At 43.3% G+C, this 22187-nt stretch overlaps 1 protein-coding gene across 3 annotated transcripts in view; it reads right to left on the bottom strand.

The window, feature by feature from the left end:
• Nucleotides 1-12345: 12345 nt before the first annotated feature.
• The window catches only part of CAMK1D (calcium/calmodulin dependent protein kinase ID), a 408029-nt gene continuing 398187 nt past the window's right edge, over nucleotides 12346-22187 (bottom strand). For all 3 annotated transcript variants that reach the window (XM_006117098.4, XM_075926019.1, XM_025181664.2), the window contains exon 11: nucleotides 12346-20421. In XM_006117098.4, the coding sequence (XP_006117160.1) occupies nucleotides 20300-20421 (122 nt within the window). In that variant the 3' untranslated portion in view covers nucleotides 12346-20299. The remainder of the gene's footprint in view (nucleotides 20422-22187) is intronic.

Raw genomic sequence — 22187 nt, 5'->3', positions numbered from 1 at the left:
ACGATCCCAGAGGAGCCTTGAAGACATGCATGGACAATGAGTTGGCAAGGATGCTGGAATTTTTTAAACTTTTATGTGCATGTAGGGAAATGCAATCCATAGGGCAACTCTCTCTCTCTCTCTCTCTCTCTCTCTCTCACACACACACACACACACACAACAATGGGTTACAAAATAAAAACATTGAAAAATAACAAGTTTTCCTCTGGTTCATGTATTTATCACGTCTCGGGGAATCGCTGACAGAAGCAGCAGAGTGACAATAGAACACTAAACTGTGCTCCACTCAGGGGCTTGCTCAGAAGAAGAACCAGAGAAAGACGCGTGAAAATAAATCAAGGATCTCTGGACAGAGAGGAGACACAAATGAACATTTGATGGTCATTTGATGGGCTCATCTCAGGATGATTATGCCCGGGTGCCCTCAGGGTGATCCATTGGAATGGGCTGGAGAGAGTTAAAAGGCCAACAAATTTAGTAACACGCAGTGTAGAAAAGTCACAGGATGGAAATGGAAAAGGGGGGAAGTGTGTAGGTGGGAGCAAGAGAGAAAGAGAGAGAGAGAGAGAGAGAGAGTAAGCAAGGCAGGCTTCTAGCATCAGAACCACATGAGATAGCACCTCATCTTGCCTTAGGCTGCATATTCTGTAAAGGTGGTGGAAGAAAACTCTGCACCAGGTGTTTTACCTGAAGGCTTCTGAGCTATTTGTGAGCTAGAAAGTAGGCAGGAGCAAATTTGCCCTGCCACAGGCATAATGTTGTAAACTGTATTAAAATGGGACTCTGTCACTTTCAGAATTAGAGCTTCCTGGTCCTCCTTGCAAGGTAGCGGGTTCCGTAGGAAAGCATGCAATCAAAGTCAGCCAACAGAGAGGCTAAAGTGGAGTGAATTGTGCTTTGTTTAGGGAGCAGCCTGTTTTTTTCTCTCTGCTTTGGGTTCTTGTGTGCTAGGTTTCTGAATTCTAAGAAATAAAATAGTTTTATGGTGAAACCTTCCAGCAAGAGTATTTAGGTTTTTATTTAACTACTCTGTGTGTGTACACCAAGAACATAACATAAAATCAATAAAAATCACCCACTGTCATGTTTTGCAGCATGACAAATTACTTGGGAGAAAGATAGCCAGACGTTTGTGTTATATCCAAGATTCCAAGTCTTGTGGATTAAATCATAGTAGAGATCACATCTATTAGATTACTGCAGATAATATTCTCAAGTCAGGCCTGACCTAAACCCCATCAGCCTTTGGTGTGCTGTCAACCCAGGTCTGAATCTGTCCCAAATACATCTCTAAATCAGTGTGGTTTAAGGGAACATAACTTGGAGCAATTGCTATCCTTCCCCTTCCCATAACCTGTCATTTCTTCTTCTGACATTTCTATAGCTGGTCCTTTCCTTTTCAGCCTCAGTCAAACCTTTGCCCCCATGCACCAATCCTCCCTCTGCTTAGCTCTTGCAAACCACTCCTCTTTGGCCTCCCTCCATCTCGCCTCTTTCCCTTCCAGTCCACCTTCTCTGCAATAGCATCTAAGTTAATTTTACCAATCTGGGCCAGAGTCTATATCGTGCCTCTCAGATTCTGGGCTACTCTAAGGGCTAGTGTAATGAAAGTCAAAGCAACTCAAAAGGCTTTTGCTGCCTCGCCCTCCCTTCCGTGTCTGAACTAATTTTTACTTCTCCACTCTCACGGTATCTCCACATCTTCTTACCTAGCCAGTCCCTTTGTCGTCTTCCGCTGCATTCTGTAGCCTTTCAGGTTTCTTCCCACACATTGAGCCATGAATCCTTTATGCCCAGGGATGGTCCCGTTCTATAGCGCTCACTCCACACCTGCTTCAGCCGTGACATTCTCCTTCCTTGACCCAGGTTTCTTGAGCTTCACTATTGTCGTTGGGTGTTTTGTCTTCCTCTGAGCGAGGACCTTTGTCTTTCTATTTGGTTTCTTATTGCACCATGTGGGCTCAACATATAAATCCAGGATTTTCAGCCCTGAGTGTCTGCAGTTAAGCACCTGCTCCTAGACCTGTAATGCAGTGTTAGATGCACTCAGCTTGTCGAGTTGTGTGTAACCCACTAATCAGTGCATGTTACCTGTCCAGCTCTGTGCCTAAGCCACACAGGGCATGATTTTGTCACAACACCCAGCTGTTGATGCTCGCTGGGGCCTGTAACCCTCTGATCAAATTGCAGTAGCTCATGCTTTTTCACTGTGGAAATCCTGAGTTTGATGCCTAGATAGTATCTGTTCCATATATCTCTGCATGTGCTGCTCTGGAAATATAGCCACTCCCCAGCAATTGCCATTAACAGTTGTCCATGGTGATATGTAGGGGTATGTCTAGACAGCATCCCTCTGTTGGCAGAAGGATGCAGATTAGGCAGGTCAACATTGCAAATTAAGTGGGAATTTAAATATCCTGCACTTAATTTGCGTAAAAATGGTCGCCATTTTTACCGACTCAGGAGGCATAAGGGATCTGTCGAAAAAGGCTTTCTTTCTCGACAGATCCCCTTCTAGACTGCCTCTTTTTGGCGACAAAGTGCTGAGTCGGTAAAAACGGCAGTCCTTTTTATGCAAATTAAGCACAGGATATTTAAATCCCTGCTTCATTTGCAATGTCGACCTGTCTAATCTGCATCCCTCTGCCAACAGAGGGATGCTGTCTAAACATACCCTAAGTTATTTCAGGATATGATAGCCATTTCTTAGATACCTATGTGGCTAAATGCTGATTCTCAATAGAAACAACAGAATCTGGTGGGACCTTAAAGACTAAGAAATAAACTTACCACAGTGTTAATGAAGCTAATTCAATTGGGGGGATGTGGCCCACTGCTAACAGTAATAAGAAGAGAATACCTAAAAGGAAAATTACCTTTTGTAATGAGATAACCCTTCCCAGTCGCTATTCAAACCCATTCTGATGGTGACCAATTTGCATATGAATTCCAGCTCTGCAGTTTCACATTGCAGTCTGGTTTTGAATTTTTTTTTTGCGCAAGCATGACAGCTTTCAAGTCTGTAACTGTGTGCTCAGGGAGGTTAACGTGCTCTCTTCCTGGTTTTTGCCACCAGATGCCTTGTTTTTGCTGAAACAGACTAACATGGCTATCTCTCCGAAACTTGAGTCTCAATAGTTATTGTACAAAACCTGCTCAGTGACCCTCAGGAACGGAGGGTACCAGTCCAGATGGCCTCCTACAAAAGACAACATTTGTTTGTAATTTTGTATTTATTTGTAGACTGATGTGAAACAGAGCCATGTGGTTTTTCTCCCCTAGCAAAATACAGCCAATAGTATTGCAGAGTATGTCCGTTGCCAAGGGAACCACGCTGCCCAGGGGTTGGCCTAACACCTGGACCCATTAGTCCTGTTACTGCTTCCTAAATGATGACCTTTGGGAAGGTTGTAAACAGCCCATCAATCAACCTCCGTGGGATCAGATGCTTCAATTTTGAAAACAAGAACTAGGGGATGAAAAATGAAAGTTGGACAATCAGGAATCCAGGTGTAGCAAGCAAAGCCTGAGAGTCAGGAACGCACAGCGATGGAATTCAAAACCTGACGTGCTGAACGCTCTGCACGTACTCAGCCGACTACACAGAGCACTGACCAAAAAGCTCCTGTTACCCTGCCCCTTCAGCTCTCAGGAATTCTGTATGATTTCTACTGCAGCCGCTCCCCAGGGCCCTGCTGGAACTGAGGCTCCATTGTGCCAGGCGCTGTACATACACTCAGGAAGAGGCAGTTCCCTTCCATTCCCCGGCAAACCGAACTTACAATCAAAGCAGACCAACGGTGGGAGAAAAGGAAGAATTCGTCTCCCCATTACAGATGGGGAAATAAAGTCACAGAGACTAAGGCCCAGATCTTTAATCGTATTTAGGTGCCTAACTCTCTTTGATCTCAGTGGGAATTAGGCACCTAAATACTTGTGCAGAGCTGGGCCTAAGTGATTCACTCAAGGAGTCGGTGGCAGAGGCAGAATCTGACTGCAGATGGCTTGAGACCAGTGCCTTAAACCCAAGAACACTGTTCTTCTTTGCTCCTCAGGGAAGGAAAAGCAGCTGTCCACCACCTCTGCCTCACTCCTCTTGCTTTTGCCTTTTATTTCTGAGAGCTGCGCCTGCCACAGCTGCTAGGGAGATGGCACAGACACCCCTTCCCCACTTGTTCCCCCACTATTGTCGTACTGTGTCTGCTGGGGGTGGGGGACACTGAGGTGCTCTGTCTTCTGGGAGTCTCCTCTACCCCATGCTGATCACACCAATGGTTCCTCCCATCAATGGACAGAGCCTCCAGGAAAAAAGCGGCTGTAAAGGAATATTCCTTTTTAAAAGAGACCCAGTTGGTCATTGCATCAGCCGGAGTCTCACTTTCCTAACAGAGGAGAGCACGCTCCGGAAAGCTCAGGGCACAGAGTTTTGCTATTGGCTTTAGTAGGATTAGGCTTTAAATACTCCATCTCATCTGCCTTGATGCGGCTTAGTGCTCTCCATTTAGGGGATGGGAGAAATGTTGAGCAGGGAGTCCAAAGAGAAGCACGTGAAGCCAGAACTGAGCCTGAGCCTCTAGTAGAGATTAAGTCTGTAGCAAAAAGCGCTGCTCCTCTATGGGAAGTTGCACAGCTGTGGCAGAGGCCAGGCCTAAGGCTGTCACCTGTTAGCTCAGCCCTTCCGCTGCTCTCATTCACCTTTGTGGGCTTGCAACTTGGAAGTCCGCTCTCACGCAAAACTCCCATTCCCATCAAACAGCAAGCACAATGCCAGAAGCAGAAGCCTAGGAATGGGCTCCACATAGCACCTTCCCAAACAGAGAGCGACTTGGAAAGTGGCAGTGTGGCATAGGAGCAAGGTGTTCTCTGTGCCATCCCTTCTCTGCCCACAGTGCTCCCCACGCCTGTTCAAATAAGGCCGACAGCCTTCCCCTGAGGCGTGGAAGTGACTGTGTTCCTTGGCAGGGCTACAGGAGCAATGTTTTCAATAACCTTGTCTCGGTCCCGTCCCGTTGCTTTTGTTGCACCGTTGTGTTTTACAGAAAGAAAAGGGGGGTGGGAGGGTAGGGAGAATGAAGAATGTGGTGCCAAGCCTGCGACCGTGAGGTGAAGGCAGCGAGGTCAAGTAAACACCCGACCCAATGTACGCCATCCTGCCTCGCAGTGAAAGGCCTTCAATTGTTCTGTGCTGATCTTCTCTTCCTGTTTCGCAGGGAACTAGTCACTGCTCAGCGCACACCAGGCAATTGTTGAGTCTACAAAGCAGCCAACAATCTTGCAGCCAAAAAACTGGGATAAGGCTGGTCAAAGCTGGAGTTTTGCACAGAACTCCAGGGCCAGATCCTGAGGTCGGGTAAATCAGCCCCACACCATTGAAGTCATGGGGACTGATTTACACTAGCTGAGGGTCTGGCACAGTGGCGTAGCGAGGGAGGAGCAGGGGGGCAGTTGCCCCAAGGCACCATGCTAGGGGGGTGCTAATTTAGTCCCCCTCCACTCCCCGTCATCCCTCAGCTCACCTGCTGCTCCTCTGCCCGCTGCCGCCATCTGGAGCCTCCTCCCTGCCTCTCCGCCCCCAGCCCAACCCTCCTCCATCTCTGCTGGTGGGTTAGTGCGTGCGGGGACCCAGCCCTGAACTGGAGGGGGCGGGGGAAGACACAGTACAAGCTTCTCCCTCCTCCTCCAGGGTAGGGCTCAGCTGTGCACCAGGTTCGGGGCAGTGGGGAATGGGAGGTGCAAATTTTGCCTCTGCCCCCAGGCACCCCTGAGATAGTCTGGTAAGCTAGGCACCAGTTGCAGTTTTATTTCTCTTATAACCATTTCGGACTTTGATGCCTCATCGCACCCTCGCTACGCCACTGGTCTGGCATGAGGCGATGAAAAGTGGCTAAAGTCCCAGCTTTGGCGTCACAAAGTTTGGGGACCTTGGGCACCAGCTGTATGACTTATTGCAAGTCTCTTGAGCCCAAATTTCCCTAAGTGTCCAGTACTTTTCGGCACTTCATTTTCTGGCTCTTTAGTCTGATTTACCTTGGGCTGATTTACAGAAGAGCTGGTTGTGACACAATGTCCAGACCCTACCCACGGCTGTAACAATCTTTGTACAAGGACTGCCTTGCGAGGGATCATCTGGACACTCCGAATTTGCCAGTCCACAGCATCCTGATGAAATATGCGTGGTCACAGTGCGTGGGAAGTAACAAGATTTCACTCTGTGGTGCTCTTCAGACATGATCCAAACTGAGCTTGGTAAACAGTTCTGTTGCAAACGGCCGCTGATGGATGGGAGGGGCAGTCGCCCTGGGCCTGTCCATTTAAAAGGGTCCAGGGATCCTCGCAGCACAGTCCGGGCAGCACTGAGGGTAGGGCAGGGAAGGAGTGGCATGCTCTGGGAAGTACTCAGAGCTGGCTGCCCCAGCCCTGACCCTTCTATTCAAAGACCTGTCCCTTCTGGGAGACCCAGAGTGGAGTCCACCCTCACATTGCCCTGGGCCTGTCTGTCAGCAGCCCTCGTGGCAAAGAAAGGAATGTGTGCTCTGCTCAGTTTGCATTTAAGCACTGTACTGTCATCAAACAGGAAAGGAGGGATTTGATAGCAGCCTTCAACTTCCTGAAGGGAGGTTCCAAAGAGGATGGAGAGAGGCTGTTCTCAGTAGTGACAGATGGCAGAACAAGGAGCAATGGTCTCAAGTTGTGGTGGGAGAGGTCCAGGTTGGATATTAGGAAAAACTATTTTACTAGGAGGGTAGTGAAGCACTGGAATGGGTGACCTAGGGAAGTAGTGGAGTCTCCATCCCTAGAGGTGTTTAAGTCTCGGCTTGACAAAGCCCTGGCCAGGTTGATTTAGTTGGAATTGGTCCTGCCTAGAACAGGGGGCTGGACTTGATGACCTTCTGAGGTCTCTTCCAGTTCTATGATTCTAAGGAAACACAAGACGTTTCAACAGGTGAGAAAGAACAGCAGGGAGCATCCTGTCTCCTGAATCTCGGCTGGCCTTATACAATAAAAAGGAGGATAAGCACCCCATGTCATCCTCCTCCCCCACAACACACACACTTTCTCGTGCTCCCTTGGACCATTGATTCACTTCACCAGAAGCGACAAAGGGAGCAGCCATTGCATTGGGGAAAAGGTCATGACCTAAGAAGTTTGGGTAGGCTACTGAGAGCATGTGGTGAGTAAAGCTTTGCTTTGAATATGACATAGACGTAGTCATTCTTCTACAAAGGACTTTTATTACCCAGTTACAGAGAAAAACTGCTGAAATGGAATTAGTTTACAATTGTGACACTGTCACCCTTGGCTTGAATAAAGATTATTAATTGGTTAACACACTACAAAGCCAATTTCCTCTGCTTTTGCAATTCACATTTTCACATAAAAAACTATGAATGGGACACATCCAGCCCACTTAATTAGCTTCATTAACATGGTCCTACAACTGATAAGTAATTGCTTTTGCTGGTATATATATCTGGTATATATATATATACTGTTATTTCTACTCCAACTGATCTGATGAAGTGGGTTTTACTCACAAAAGCTCATGATCTTATATATTTTTGTTAGTCTCTAAGGTGCTACTCATAGTTTTTTAAGTTACAGACTAACATGACTATCCCTCTGAAATAGTTTGGTAAGCTAGGCATCAGTTGCAGTTTTATTTTTCTTATAACCATTTCGGACTTTGATGTCTCATTTCTGGGACACACGTAAAACCCCTCTCTTCATAGTTACTAAAGTTGTTTTATTTTTTATCTGATCCAGTGCATTTGAATTGAAGTGTCTGTGAAACTCCATTTGGGGCCACATCATGTGCATGTTATTTCTATTAAAGCAATACCGACCATATGTCAAGTTGTATTGTCCAGGAGCAGGCTGGGCAATACAAGCTTACATATCTGTGGGTTGGTCTAGGCCTCGGAGTGAGTTGGGGATCACCCTGCACTATAAGCAAGGCTGGCAAGAGCCAAGGTGTGGGGGGATGGCAGCAGCACTGATACAGACCCCGCTGGGAGTGACTTACAGGTTGGAAGCTGTGGGCGCTCTGGGCTGGAGGCTCCAACAGCAAAGCAGAGTAAAAGGCCCAGGGTGAAGGATAACCAGGTCAGAGACTGAGACTGGCTTGTGCCCTACATATGGTACCTGATAATACCAATTAATACCAGCAAGTTTTGTGGTTACACACAAATGTAACCCTAAGCCCCACCCCTTTGGCCCGTGCTTATGGCTGTCAGCATGAGATAGCATAACATTTATTGAGGATACCACAGGAACTCCATTTTACTCCCTATTCTAAGTGGCTTGTTGGCTGTCATAGTAACACTGCAAGACTTGACGAGTTCTTGTACGGTAACTGCAGCAATTACTTAGGCCATGTTTTCACTAAATAGAAGATGGACACTGCTGTGATCGATTTTCCAGAGTTCGATTTAGTGGTCTAGTTAAGACTCGCTAAATCGAACTCAGAGGGCGTCCTTGTTGGCGGCCGGTACTCATGCTTCTGCAAGAAGTAAGGGAAGCCAATGGGAGCATTTGCTCCTGTTGGCCTCCCGCTGTGAGGATGGAGGAGAGACTCGAGACAAGGTACGTTGACTCCAACTCCATATTCACATAGCTGGAGTTACATATTTTGATTCGACTTCCCCTTTTAGTGTAGTCCTGGCTTTAATCTTACCCTCAACACTCCCCTTTGAAACTCCAGGTTTTGGGATTGACACTTATCCTTCATTTTGTGTGGCTTGGAAGACATATGGGGGAGGTTTTCAAAGGTACAAATGTCAGATAGGTGCCTAATTTCCACTGCCAGTCAATTGGAGTTAGGCATCTGATCCTCATTTTGTTACTTTGAAAACTCTGCTTCTCAAATATATGTAGCATTTTTTCCAGGGATGATATATAATGGTGAGTCCTTTCTCTATATATAATAAGGATGCAGAGGAACTGCACAGGTACAATGGGATTCCTAATAAGTGTGTTTATTAACTATATTGCAACCATATTTAAATATCCCGCGCTTTGTTTGCTTATTCACGTCCAATTGCTGTTTCGAAAAAGGGTATTTTGAAACTGAAATCGCAGTCTCGACACAGTTCTTTCGAAAAAATAACCCTTTTTTGAAAGAATCTGTACTCCTGAAAAAATGAGGGTAGGGGTTCTTTTGAAAAAGGTTTTTTTCCCCGAAAGAACCGTGTCTAGACTATGGTTTCACTTTTGAAATACCCTTTTTCGAAACAGTAATCGGCCGTGAATATGCACATGAAGCATGCGATATTTAAATCCACGCTTCATTTGCACTTTTGATTTGCCTCATTTACATCCCTCTTTCGACAAAGGTATATGGTCTAGACATGCCCAGAGTCGGGAATTTCTGGTTCCTAATCTGGTGCTCTACCGGTATGGTCCAACTAGGAATTTCTTCTGCTTTCTTCTGGAATTCTTAGGAGCCATGTTCCCCTTGTTTACCTCTCTCATTCTCTAGCTCACCAGCAGGTTCAAAGCTGTTCACATGCAGTTACTGTTCTCCTCCTTAGGAAGCATTGGACAGGACAGTTTTTGCTGTGCTCTTCTTGCCCAGAGGGGCTCTGTTGAATGACACAAGCAGTGCCCATTGGCTGAACCTATGAAGTGCATAGATTTCCCAGCCCACACTGAATAAAGCTCTTCATTGGTATAATGTGGACAAAATCACTTTTGACAGGGACTAGATGCACCACTTTCTGATATTGCTATAATGGTTCAAAAGTTCATCACTGATCTCACGAGAGGCACCTTGGGGGCTTCGATCTAGCATCTTCTAACATGGCATTCTGTCAGAGGTCATTGGTTCCCATCGTGGCTTGAAGAGATATTTGAGGGACAAACTGTCACAGAGATACATGAGAGATACCATTCCTTTAAATAAGCCCCTTTTTGCAGTACCATAGTCCCTTGCATTATATAGTCATTTCAAATGACAGCACAGATCTTTTTAAACAATGCTGCACTGGACCTCACAGTGAGCTATTTAGGACCGCTGTAGAAGTGACTGAATACGGCATGCCTTGTTGGCAAGGGGCATAGCTGAAAGCATAGGATGCAGACCACACTGGCATGGAAATTCCAAAGGGACAAATCACTTTATAAACCACTGTAGTTTGTGCCAGGTGAAGTGCCTCTTCATGGCTACTGCAGCTCCAGCAGGCACAGGCGGGGAAAGGTGCATATCTCCCTGTTGGGGGAGGTCCCAATGTGCTCCCCAACCAGAGTTAGGAATGCAGCAAACTGTGTGATTTCCCCTTGTTCCCTGGTGAATGGGAACAGCCCCAGGGTGCATTGGGGCTTGGAGCAGTACAGGAAAGGGGGAGTGCTGCCAACTAGCCCCTTTCACCTGGCTGGTGATTCAGTCTCTTTTCCATATGGTTTTATGAGAAGCAATCCCATTCCAGGCACATTCCATTGTCCTGGCACAACCGAACCTTTACCTTGCTTTAAGTTATGATAGGAAGAAGCTGCATATTGATTTTGGTGGTCCTAACTCCTAGGAGAAAATCTTGAATAGACAGACACACACACACAGACAAACAGAGACTCACACAAATTCTCTCAAATATATAGCAGAAGACATAATTTTGGGGCAATGATCTTGAATTCTTATTTGTTCTCCCCTTCAGTACCTAGCACAGGGTTGGTGTTATTTCAATAGCAAATAAAACAATAACGTTTCAAGAGCATTTAATAAATAATCTATCCTCTTTTCAGCATCCCATCCCATATTGACGAGATGGAATAGATCATTTTGTTTTTTCCATTGCTTGTAGGTCTGTTTGAACTGAGTGGGATTTGAAAGAACCAGGTATTTAGAATGATTGACTCATTAGTTTGCATGACTGAGTGATCCTAATAATTAATACCTGTTCAATGCACCAGAGAAACCCTGGCCTAGATCCTTCACTGCTGTAAATCAGGACAAGTCCACTGAAGTCACTGGAACATTAGTGATTTGCACTAACTAAGGCTCTAGCTTTAAGGGGAGGCTAAGAAAATAGCATGATTTTTTTGGAAATATTTGTTCACAAAATTTCACCTCTTATGCATTAAAATTTTGTTGCTACAGCAGTAACTGTTGTCTAGCAGATAGAGCATAGGCATTCCACTCAAGCAATGCTGGGACTAGTCTCAGCTCTGCTACTTTCCTGCTGAGTAGCCTTAATCAAGTCACTTTACCCCCCAGATTTCCAAACTGTAAAATGGGAATAATGGTGCTGATCTCCTGTGACATCTACTGAGATGATATAACCATTTTAGCCATACAATTCTCTTCCTCTCCCACACATGCAGGATTAGCATATCTAAAAATAGTAAGACTCTTCAGATCTTGGTGATTTAATTGGATTTATTGGAGGAAAACAATTAATCATCCCTTTCACTTATCATTATGATAGAAATCTTGATATGTATACATGATTGTCAAGGCAGAGAATCATTTGCGATATAGCCCCATTAACAATTTGCAGATTCGCAAACCCATTACGCAGGTTCAACTTTTTGCAATGCCTTAAGTACATGCATGGAGTAAATACACTATTTCCCTTCATTTGGACAAGGATGTTGGTATGAAATTGTTTCACTCACAAGACCTGTAATAATAGGCACACTGACATTCCTGGATTAAGATTGTAAGCATTTTTTTTTTTTTGGTTAATCAAACATGCTCGCATCTTTGTAAAAATAAACCAAGAGATGTTCTGCAGTCAAGTGCTATTTTGGAAATTCATTCCAATTTCCCTCTGGGCAGGCTGGGTTTTTTCTTCCCAAGCCAAATGTTAAAAATAAATAATAAAATACAGAAATGCTGCTTCCCACCCAGAAGCAAAGACTCAGAGGAATGTCACTGGGCCTGGACAAGCAGAAACACGAGACACCTCGTAACTTGCTCTGAGCTAATTAACTGGTTTGATGTTCTGCTCCACTATGTGGGATGTCAGGGCTGCAAAAACAAGGCCGGAATAAAGAGGAGGTAAATACTTGTGACCCCAGGCTCTGCGTGGAGGGTATAGAAGCTGATGGGGAAAGGATTCTAATTGAGGACTTCATCTGTGTGCATAGTGCAGCAGCACATCTCTCTCCACTGGGCCCTGATTCTACAAAGCATGTAAGCACGTGCTTCCCTTTTAGGGCACACACATTCTGTTGACTTCAGTGAGACATCTCCATGTGCTTGGAGTTCTCTGCTGAACACAGACTTTGCAGAAGGTCCAACATGCTGCCCAATGCTCTGTGGGCTGATGCAGAGGGCAGAGTCACAGCTTAACCCTTTGCCTTCACCCCTTCCTCCACCCTTTCAGGAAGGGGTGAAGGCAAAGCCTTGTGATGCTAACACCAAAAGCACGGAGGAGGAATTATGCTTTATAGTCAGCCTCTGTGCAGGGCTGCAAAGGCAGGAGAAATCCCACCCAGAACTCTCAAAATAGCTAAAAAGCTTTAAACTCATTCCCTGTATCACTGTAGCCTTGCTTTTGCTAAAATTCCCCTGACAAGCATGCTGGGATTTGAGTGTGAAGGAATGATTGAACCCACCTAAGCAATTTCATAGCTCTCAGCTGGCTCTGTGGATTTTGAGCTTTCAGTTATATCTGACTCTTCTGTAATATAAAGAGCAAATACTGAGCAATCAGGAAAATTGCATTCTCAGCTGATTACTTGATGCCGTTCTAGTATTGTTACTGAGAGCGCTGTATGACCACCTATCCTCTCTCTTGTCCAGCCTCAGAAAAAGAAATCACGAGTCAAGAATTCATGGAGACCAATCAACAGAAGAGAAGACAAGAATCATTTCCAGGTAGTACAGAAAAGAAGTTTGAACTCTTTTGTTGACAAATACAGGCTTGCATGCCTGGTGCGCAATGGGTTGAATTTAACTAAAAAGAAAAAGTTCTGACACTTGGCGCTCTGGATACAGCATGACTTTAAAATATTCAGCAACTGGCTTGGGCCACACTAACAAAGCCTTCTGCAACAGATCTGCAAAAGCCAAATGCAAAAAGCTTCTAAGGAAAAGGGGGAAAATATGAATTGACCAAATCTACATTTCAGTCTAAATGTTGATGTTATCTTAAAGCATGGAGACATAGATATACTAACATATTTGCTTGGCAGCCCTTGCTGTGGAGTAGATACAGTCAGAGGGATTTTAGTTGCAGATAATTTTTAAGAATATGTGAAGACAAACAAAAAAAGTTTGATTTCCCTGCACCAAGACAAGTGTAACTGACTTGTGCGTAGAATGAAGCCCCTATAGATAGCAAATCTTCCCTTAAAAAACTGCACAGCATTTAGTAAAAGGATAAAATACACTCTCAGGCTTTGCAGTGTTTGGTTCACAAAATATAAGCTTTTGCAGTTAGCACAAGATAATGATAGATTTCGAGTTACAGATACATATAGTAATTTCAAAACAAAACTTAAAAGAAACCCCGGGGGATTGGGTCCAAAATATGTTTAAAGGAAAGGCATGGGAAATGTAGAAATAGTACAATTTAATACATGCAGTGCAGTATCATGCATTAATTGGACGTTTTCATGTCATTGTGAGTTTAGCAGTGATTTTCACATGCCCTATTTTCACCCTCTATCATGGAAAAATGTAGGCACTGTGAGTCTGGCTGTTCTGTTTGCTAATAGAAAACAAAGATCAATGCACTGATCAGCTGTTTTGTTAAATAGGGTCCTGAAAAAATAGCATCTGAGATTAAGATGCTCACATGATTAATTACAAATGTAGTTCATATGGATACAATCCTAAATTAAATCAAAAGAGGAATTTATATCTTGGGGCAAACTTTTAAATATCTGTGAATTAAATTTAAATAAGTGATTACATCAAGGGAATACTGAACACACAAAATAAATTGTCTAGTAGACATGAATCTAAGGGTAAGATACAACTGTACTGGAATCTTGAGATAATTTAGAGGGATCACATAAAACTTCTGTTGGGTGAATAATATTCTACTGAATAATTTACCAGATGAATTTTTGTTCCCCAAATGTGTACCTGCAGATTGTAATTTCCTCATATATCTGTTACTTGAAATTACTGGCTGGATAATATTTTGCATTAGTGAGCATTCTGTTGCATTTGATTTTGACACTTTTGATTAGACACCCAAATCACAAGATCTGTTTCTGTTCTTTGGATGAATGGGCTTATTTCTTAGAATCTGGTTTTGGTTACGAATGGTCATGATAATGAATACAAAATTCCCTTACGATGAATAGTCTCTGGTATTTATTTAGGCTCAATTCAACCAGGTACTTCAGCATGTGCCCAGCTTGAAGTGTATGACTAGTCCCAGGAAGTGATATGTCTGGCAAAACAACACTTTGAAGCCCTGATTCAGAAGGTACATTAGCACAGACCTAACTTTAAGCATATGATGAGTCCTCTGAATGTCAAGTGGAAGTCAAAAGTGCTTAAAGTTAGGCACGTGTGTTTATATCTTGCTCAACTGGGGGTTCCATGGTCTCTCTTTGCAAACAGTCTAACTAATCCATTGGGTCTCTGGAGTATCTGCAAAGTCGAAATTCTGTTTGTTTAGAAATACAACCCAGTGTTTTGCAGCATTTGCCCAACTCTGCACAAGACAGATATTCTTGGGCAAGTGGAGATGGAAATCTGAATTTCCCTGATTATAGATCCACTTCCCTATTCACTTCTGTTGAAAAATTTCTCACTGATTGTTAATGACTAAAGCTATCTGGGCTTGAACAGGGTTTTGTCTCCTCATGGCTCATCTGCTCTTCCTGCTTTATCCTGCAGAGCAAGATACCCTTCGTCCATACATACCCATGCCCTTCCTGCAGGCAATGGAGGACTCCGATTCAGTAGGAAGGGTGTGATTCTGTGGTATAATATATCCCTTGTGCATCACACAGTTGCACCACAGACTGCAAAAAGCTTTGACAGGTAGGATTGGGCAAGGTGGGGTGGAGCCAGGCTAAACCATTGGTCTGTAACCATGGAAACCCATCTACCACACTCTTCTATGGAGGAGGAATACACCACTCACAGTGTGTGAAGCTGGAATGGCAATAGAGAAATTGATCCAATGCTACTCTGTCAATTTGCAGCTCCTTTCTCCCTGAGTTTCACCCCAGTGCTGAGATTCCCATAACAAGCCCCAGCCAGTCAAGTGCCCCAATTTTTTCTATGAAGGTACTTATATGGCTCTTCTTGTGCCTAATGCTTCACTTGTGACTTCACAATTACCACCAGGGCAACTGACAGTGAGGGCATAAACATGGCATGCAGAAAACAAATCCAGGGCTGTTTAGGAGAAAAACTCCTTACAGATACAACTGTTGTCAATAACAGCAAAACAAACCCAGGTAATTCATGGAACAGAGGATATACCTCTTTTTTTCCAAGCTGGCTTCAATGTTAAGTCCCCATTTAATTTCTGGTTTTGGAACTACCTGAAAACTCTATTTTTTCTCCACAGAATATACATTACTTTATCATTTAATCCTTAGCAGGACCGAAACAGTGTCTATTGTTTTAGTTTTTTGTTTTTGTTTTAGGGTTTTTTTACATTTCAGTCCACTGTCCTAACAACCAGAAGAAGGTAAAATAATAAAGCTTTTCTGAACCGAGTAGTTTGATGGCACCTCCATGACTGTGATCAATGCTGAAGAGATGTTACCAGCCCAGCAATAATTAAAGCATAATCGGGGAGGGTGAGTTTCCTCTGCTACAGTCAGTATTTTCTCATTCACCTGCTTCCTTGAGAGCTTGTGCACCAGGTTCAATATCCAGTTTGTCTTTCAGGAGGCAATCCAGTGGGAAATCTAAGCTGCTTTAGGAAAAAAAGCCAAATGCAAAATCAGCAGGTATGGTACAGATACCGCAGAGCTGATATTCAGTCTCAAAGTTCCTAGACAGACTGCAATCAGCATTCTCTTGCAGGCTACTCGTGTTAGCTAGGTTAGGTTTATGTTCTCCTGACAGGAACATCGGTGTTGGTGTCAGAAATGAGAACTGTGAATCTGGAGGTAACAATTCAACAATCAAGGCTGCAAGTAAAGACTAGAAGGTGGGAGTCACAGGGAAAAAAATTAAACAAAACAAAAACCGGTGGTGCCATTTAAACAAATAAAGCTAAGAGAACTCCTGGGCAAATGAGATGGAGACCACATGCAATAAGTGAACCACTAATGGTTTGATGAAATGGCCCCCTGGAAAATAACCAGCAGTGCTTTCTTATCATATCTCACACCCACCTACACTGATTACACGCTGTTCGTTTTTGCACTCATTTATAACACTGGTTTAGAATTCAACTGGCAGGCCAGGCTGGCGTGTAGTCTACTGAGTTACATCTGTTGCTAGACAGAAGATTTGGCTCTGAAGAGGGATAGATCCTTAGTGAATTGATGACAATAAAAATCTCTGCCCTCTCCTCCCCACAAATACCTGTCAGATCTCTAGCCACAATTCTTGAGAAATAAAAGCTTTCCATCTCCTCGACTTCTTGTAGAAAGAAACATTTTTCTTGTATTGTTTTCCATTCCTTTTCTTAAGGTACTAGTCCAAATAAAGAGAGAATAAAATGATCCCATTCTTGTGAAATACCAGTAACACTAAGACAAATCTGATATCCAATTTAGAAGAAGTGGAAACTATTGAAAAGCCAAAGCAAAATGTAATGTCTAGCATAGAGGTGTTGTAGACTGACCAACTGAGGAAGTGCACTCTTGCAGTGGGCTTGTCTTTGCATGTCATTCCTCTTTATTTTGCAAAAGGAAAACATTTTATTTTTGCAAGACAAATTTGGACCATCCCATATTCTGATTGATATAACCAACTAAACCAAAAACCAGAAACTTCGGTATGATGTTAAAAAAGAATGCAAATGGGGACTGCTTGAGCATCATTTATATGCTGCAGCCAAATTCTTGGTTAAATCAATGTAAATGTGATGTAACTCCATTGATTAAAAATCAAGTGTCTTCATATTTACATAGGTACAACTAAGATCAGAATCTGGCCAACTGAATTTATGAGGAAAAAGAAGTTTTTAGATAACTTAAGGCCTGTAAGACCTTATTATTACCTAAATTAAGGTCCCTTTATATCAGCCTTGCAGCATGAATGGTCCGTATAATAGGCATAAATTCCATTACAGCCACTTTAATCTCCTTTTACGCTTCCAGAAAAGTGTAAAGAGATCTTAGCATGAATATGAATAAGGCCCTAAATGCTAAACATTGTATGTTGGGGGCACAATCCAGTTTTAGATATTGTGGGTTTTTGGATAAGACTGTCTTATCTCTGTGAGGTCCTGCAGCATTGACAGCTATTCCTGTCCACTAAATCTAGAGCAGGTTTCTGTCCCACCAAAGCCAAAGAAGTTTTACAGCTGACTTCAATAAGACCAGTTTCTACTATTTTAATGTGTTTCTTAGAAATGAAAGGCTGAGGATTTTTGATTTTGCTTTGAGAATGGAGCCAAACAACCTCTTTGAAGAGCAATTGCTGTATTAAAAGCTGAGTAGGCATATCACTATTCTGGTATGTCACTAGCACAAGTTGGGCCAGATCCTGAACTGATGAAAATCAGAGTAGGTTGACTGATTTCAATGGGATGAAGCCAATGCGGCTACACGGGGCTCGAACTAGGTAGTTCGGAATAGGAAGCCTAGTCCGAACTACCTAGTTCGAGCCCTGTGTAGCCACGCTGCACGGGGTTCGAACCAGAGGGGTTTTAAAAATGGCGGCTCCCCGCTTATGCAAATGAAGCCCGGGAAATTCAAATCCCGGGCTTCATTTGCAAGTGCGGTATGCCTACATTAGCCTCCTAGTTCGAACTAGCGGGGTAGTGTAGACATACCCTATGATATGGGGTTTTGGGGAACATCTGTAGGAAAGTAGTTAAATCATGCTCCAAACCGCTAGACTGAAAATGGTGTATAGATTAATACTGACTTAACTGAGATCTATTATACATAATATCTTTATAAATGGCTAATGCAATGGCATATGGGCAAACTCCCACTAACTTCAATGGGGGCAGGAATTCACCTTACGTCTTTGAAATCTCAATTAAAGGTAAATGTCATGGCTTCTTGTAGCATGTTCACAATGGCTGTACACGCTCAGATGGGTCTGTGACTGTTTCTTCAAATTATTTAGAGACAACTGAGATGGATGTGGTAACAGAATAGTTTAAGAAAAAATGATTCTTGCCTCCCTGTGGAGTTGGATATATTTGGGGTACAGGAAGCTAGTAAAACAGGTTGAAACTCTCTAGTCTGGCACCATCTGGTCTGGCTTCATACATGGTCTGGCATGATTTTAGTTAGCCAGATGTCCACCTATCATGGGTGTGGCCAAGTTTCCCATGTTCCCATAAAGTCTGTTTACAGACACCATTCCTGGGCTGTGTCCAGACTCAGGGGTTTTTTCGAAAAAAGTAGCCTTTTTTCGAAAAAACCTCACCTGCGTCTAGACTGCAGCCGCGTTCTTTCGAAATTAAATCGAAAGAACGCGGCTTTTCTTTCGATGGCGGTAAACCTCATTTCACGAGGAAGAACGCCTTCTTTCGAAAGTTCCTCTTTCGAAAGAAGGTGTTCTTCAATGTAAATAGGGCTTCTTCGAAAGAGAGCATCCAGACTCACTGGATGCTTTCTTTCGAAAAAGCAAGCCGCTTTTTCGAAAGTTCAACGTGCAGTCTAGACGCTCTCTTTCGAAAGAGGCTCTTTCAAAAGAGGCATGTAGTCTAGACATAGCCCTGGTTCTCAGGGTTCTGTGCTGCAGTTTAGCTCTAATTTACTCCTAAATATCTTCTAAAAGCCTCGTAAGCAGTGGAAGTGTTGGTAATCCTGCTAGACAATATTGACCTTCCAGTGGTACAGAAAATTCTCTGGTTCAGCACCAGTCAGATCCCAAGGATACCAGACTGGAGAGATTCAACTTGTACTTAAATATTTCTGATTTTTAGGAACGCCCCTTTTACTTTTTCTCCTCCAGGAAGAAAACTCAAATCTGGGAATGATTGTAGAGATCTGAATATGTGTCACAATGTTCATAAGTGCAGTGGGCTTTCTCTTCTGTTCAAGAATATTTAAAACTCTTATGATAAAGCAGTAACAGTGCCACTCTTTACAGCTTTGTCCATGCCTGCAGTGGTGTAAGGTACAGGTAGCTTACATGCTGCAGTGAAAGTCAGGTTGTGCCCATGCTGTAGTGTGTAGTATTAACTCCACTTTACAGATGGGAAAACTGAGGCACAGAAGATTTGGTTTTTTTTAAGACCAACACTTTCAAAAACACTTTCTGATTTTTGGTGTCCAGCTCCGGGCACCTGGGGCCTTGTGCTGAGCTGCCAATAACTTCAGCTGAAGTCAGTGGGTTGCAGTGCTCACCAGCTCTCAATTAACAGGTCCCAAACTGGAGGTACCCAGAGGCCACATGTGGAAATGGTGACCCAAGTCACTTGCCCAAATTGCAAGCAGTGAGTCAGTGGCAGAGATGGGAAAATTACCAAGGCTCTCCTCACTCCTAGTTAGGTGACCTTACTGATGAGCTGCAAGGTTATAAGAGCTGCAGGATGAGGCATAATATTTTCTCACATACTAGCTGCTCCTAGCATAGAACTTTTCCACTTCCTTCAAAATCAATGAGGGTTGCTGGTTCACAGCACCTCATAATTGGTTGTTTTCAACCAACTCACCATTGTTTCCAAGAAGGAGAAAGAGAAGGAAAGCAGATTGTTTTAGTGTAATGACACTGCAAGATCTGACAGGTTTACAGTCTAATTTTAGGAGTTAAAAATTGCATGCCTTTCAAATCCTCCTGTTTGTAAGGTTAATGCAAATCTCTACCTACAGAAGTAATTTATCCCTCAGCAAACTGAAAGTAGGGATGTGACTGAAAGTACTTGCTAAAAGAAAAAAAAATCTAATTCTCAAAAATTACCTCTATTTAATTAATCCAGCAGAGTCCTTTTCAGTTAATGGAAAAATACAACATATACTGTTAGCTACACTGAGAAGAAAGCAAATCACCGGGGAAAAGAATGAGCGTCTGTTAGTTAGAACATTGCTAGACTCATATATACAGCACCAGAGACTGCTAGATCCGTTCCTCCTGGAGACATTGCAGTTTGTGGTAAATGAAACATTTCAGAATTGCAGTATAAAATATGGCCATAAAAAATCTTCTCTCTTCTAGTCCTTCGCCGAGTGCACAAAACAGGATGAAATCATTCGGAGTAGGTACGCTTGACCTGATGGCTTTCCCGTCTCTATCCTCTGCCTCTGATCACTTACTCCCTGTGTGCACTGTTGTTACTGTGGTGGGCCTGGGTCTCCGTTCTCCTCCTACTGCAGAAATACCCGAGGAAGCAGATGAAACAAAACTACAGAGAGCAGATGGGGACATACCTAAAAGGAAAGCCAGAAAAAACTGATGAGCAAACTGTTAGTACTTTTATTAGCTGAGCCAGAAATGACCAGAGCCATTCTATAAAGCAGAAAGGGGACGACCACTGGAAGGACAATCAGCATGGTTTTCTCATCTGTCCTGCAGGGATGAAGTAACAGCTGTGGATTTAATGAGGCACATTTTCCCCATTGTTCCATGTGCAGTTCCTCCCATTCATATTAATAGGAGTTTCATGCATGCACCAGGAAGGAAATATTCTCTGTATAGCAGACACTTAATTTAGAACGGTGCTATATTTTTGATTAAAAAGTGAATATATCTTTTATAATAAAAAGTTCTTTGATTTAAAAAAGCCCTCCAGAAATGTACTACTCCAGCATAATTGTTTTTTTGATGGGTGAGTTAAAGACAACTATACATTTTTCATTACAAGGTAAGCCTAGATGAAAGCCCTTGGCTGGTAAAGGGGCAGGCTTACTAGGTAACCGGTTAACCCTTTACATCTCTAGTTGGCTCTATATGTGGTTTGTGGCTGCACATCACAAGGTGGAACTGTTAGGGACGATGGCCTTGAGCTGCTAAATAGCAGTTTTCCTGGTATTCACTCAGCGCACAGGATTTTTGCAATGTGAACATGACCCTCTAAGTATGTTTGTGTAATTGGTTTGGCCAGTCTGGGAATGGGAGACAGGGGATGTATCACTTGATGAATCCCTGTTCTGTTCTTTCTCTCTAGGGCACCTGGTATTGGCCACGGTCGGAAAACAGGATCCTGGGCTAGATGGATCTTTGGACTGACTCGGTATGGCCATTCTTATGTTCTGATGATAGAACCCATATAGTTAGCAAGACTTGCCTCCTGAATTCCAACAGAGAACTAACTTTGGAGGCACTGATTGAGAGGCACTTTGGAGGTATTGTTTGAAACAAGACTGGTCAGTGAATTGGAGAGAGTCTAATGCATGACACTGTCTGCCTGTGAATTAAAGTTTGGTTGCCATGAAAATCTTGGATTCTCTTGTTGTTGTATAAAGTAAAAGCCATTCACTTGAGTGCAGTTATTCCTGATTCACTTGAACGAAAGTGAAAGGGGAACAAAGCCCCGTATCTATGAAGCAGAAAGAACCTTGGGTTTTCTTTAGTCACTCACTAAGTGTGGGACTATAGGCAAGTCACTTAACTTACTTGTACATCTGTCTGCAGCTGCACATTACTTTTTCCAAATAAGAAATTCTTTCCCAAATATAACTAATGAGAAAGAAGGAGGCAGGAAAGAGCACTTCAGAGAGATTCATTTTTCCCAGGAACGAGCTGATCTGCAGATTGTATTGGATGTATAAACTTTCCCTTTTTTTCTCTAGTTGTATTTGCAGTCCCCTGGGGGTTCCACCATTACTTGCTGCATTCCCTTCAACTGTTCTCTTTAATTCATTGTGTGTTCACTAGTAAGATCTCTCATTGGAATGTGTTACCTATGGAAGTAGTGGAGTCTCCATCCCTAGAGGTGTTTAAGTCTCGGCTTAACAAAGCCCTGGCTGGGTTGATTTAGTTGGAATTGGTCCAGCCTAGAGCAGGGGACTGGACTTGATGACCTTCTGAGGTCTCTTCCAGTTCTATGATTCTATGACTGTATTCATTTTGGGATGCTAGAGAATCTTGTCATTCTTTTCTGCTTTAAATTCCAGCTGACCTACAAATATAACCAGCTCAGCATGTCTGGTTCACTCTTAATGTCCTTGGCTGCTTAATCCATCATTTTGTAGCA

Source organism: Pelodiscus sinensis, chromosome 1, assembly GCF_049634645.1.
Source record: "Pelodiscus sinensis isolate JC-2024 chromosome 1, ASM4963464v1, whole genome shotgun sequence".
Taxonomy (NCBI): domain Eukaryota; kingdom Metazoa; phylum Chordata; order Testudines; family Trionychidae; genus Pelodiscus; species Pelodiscus sinensis.
The sequence above is the reverse complement of the archived record's forward strand: the minus strand, read 5'-3'. Positions and strand labels throughout refer to the sequence as shown.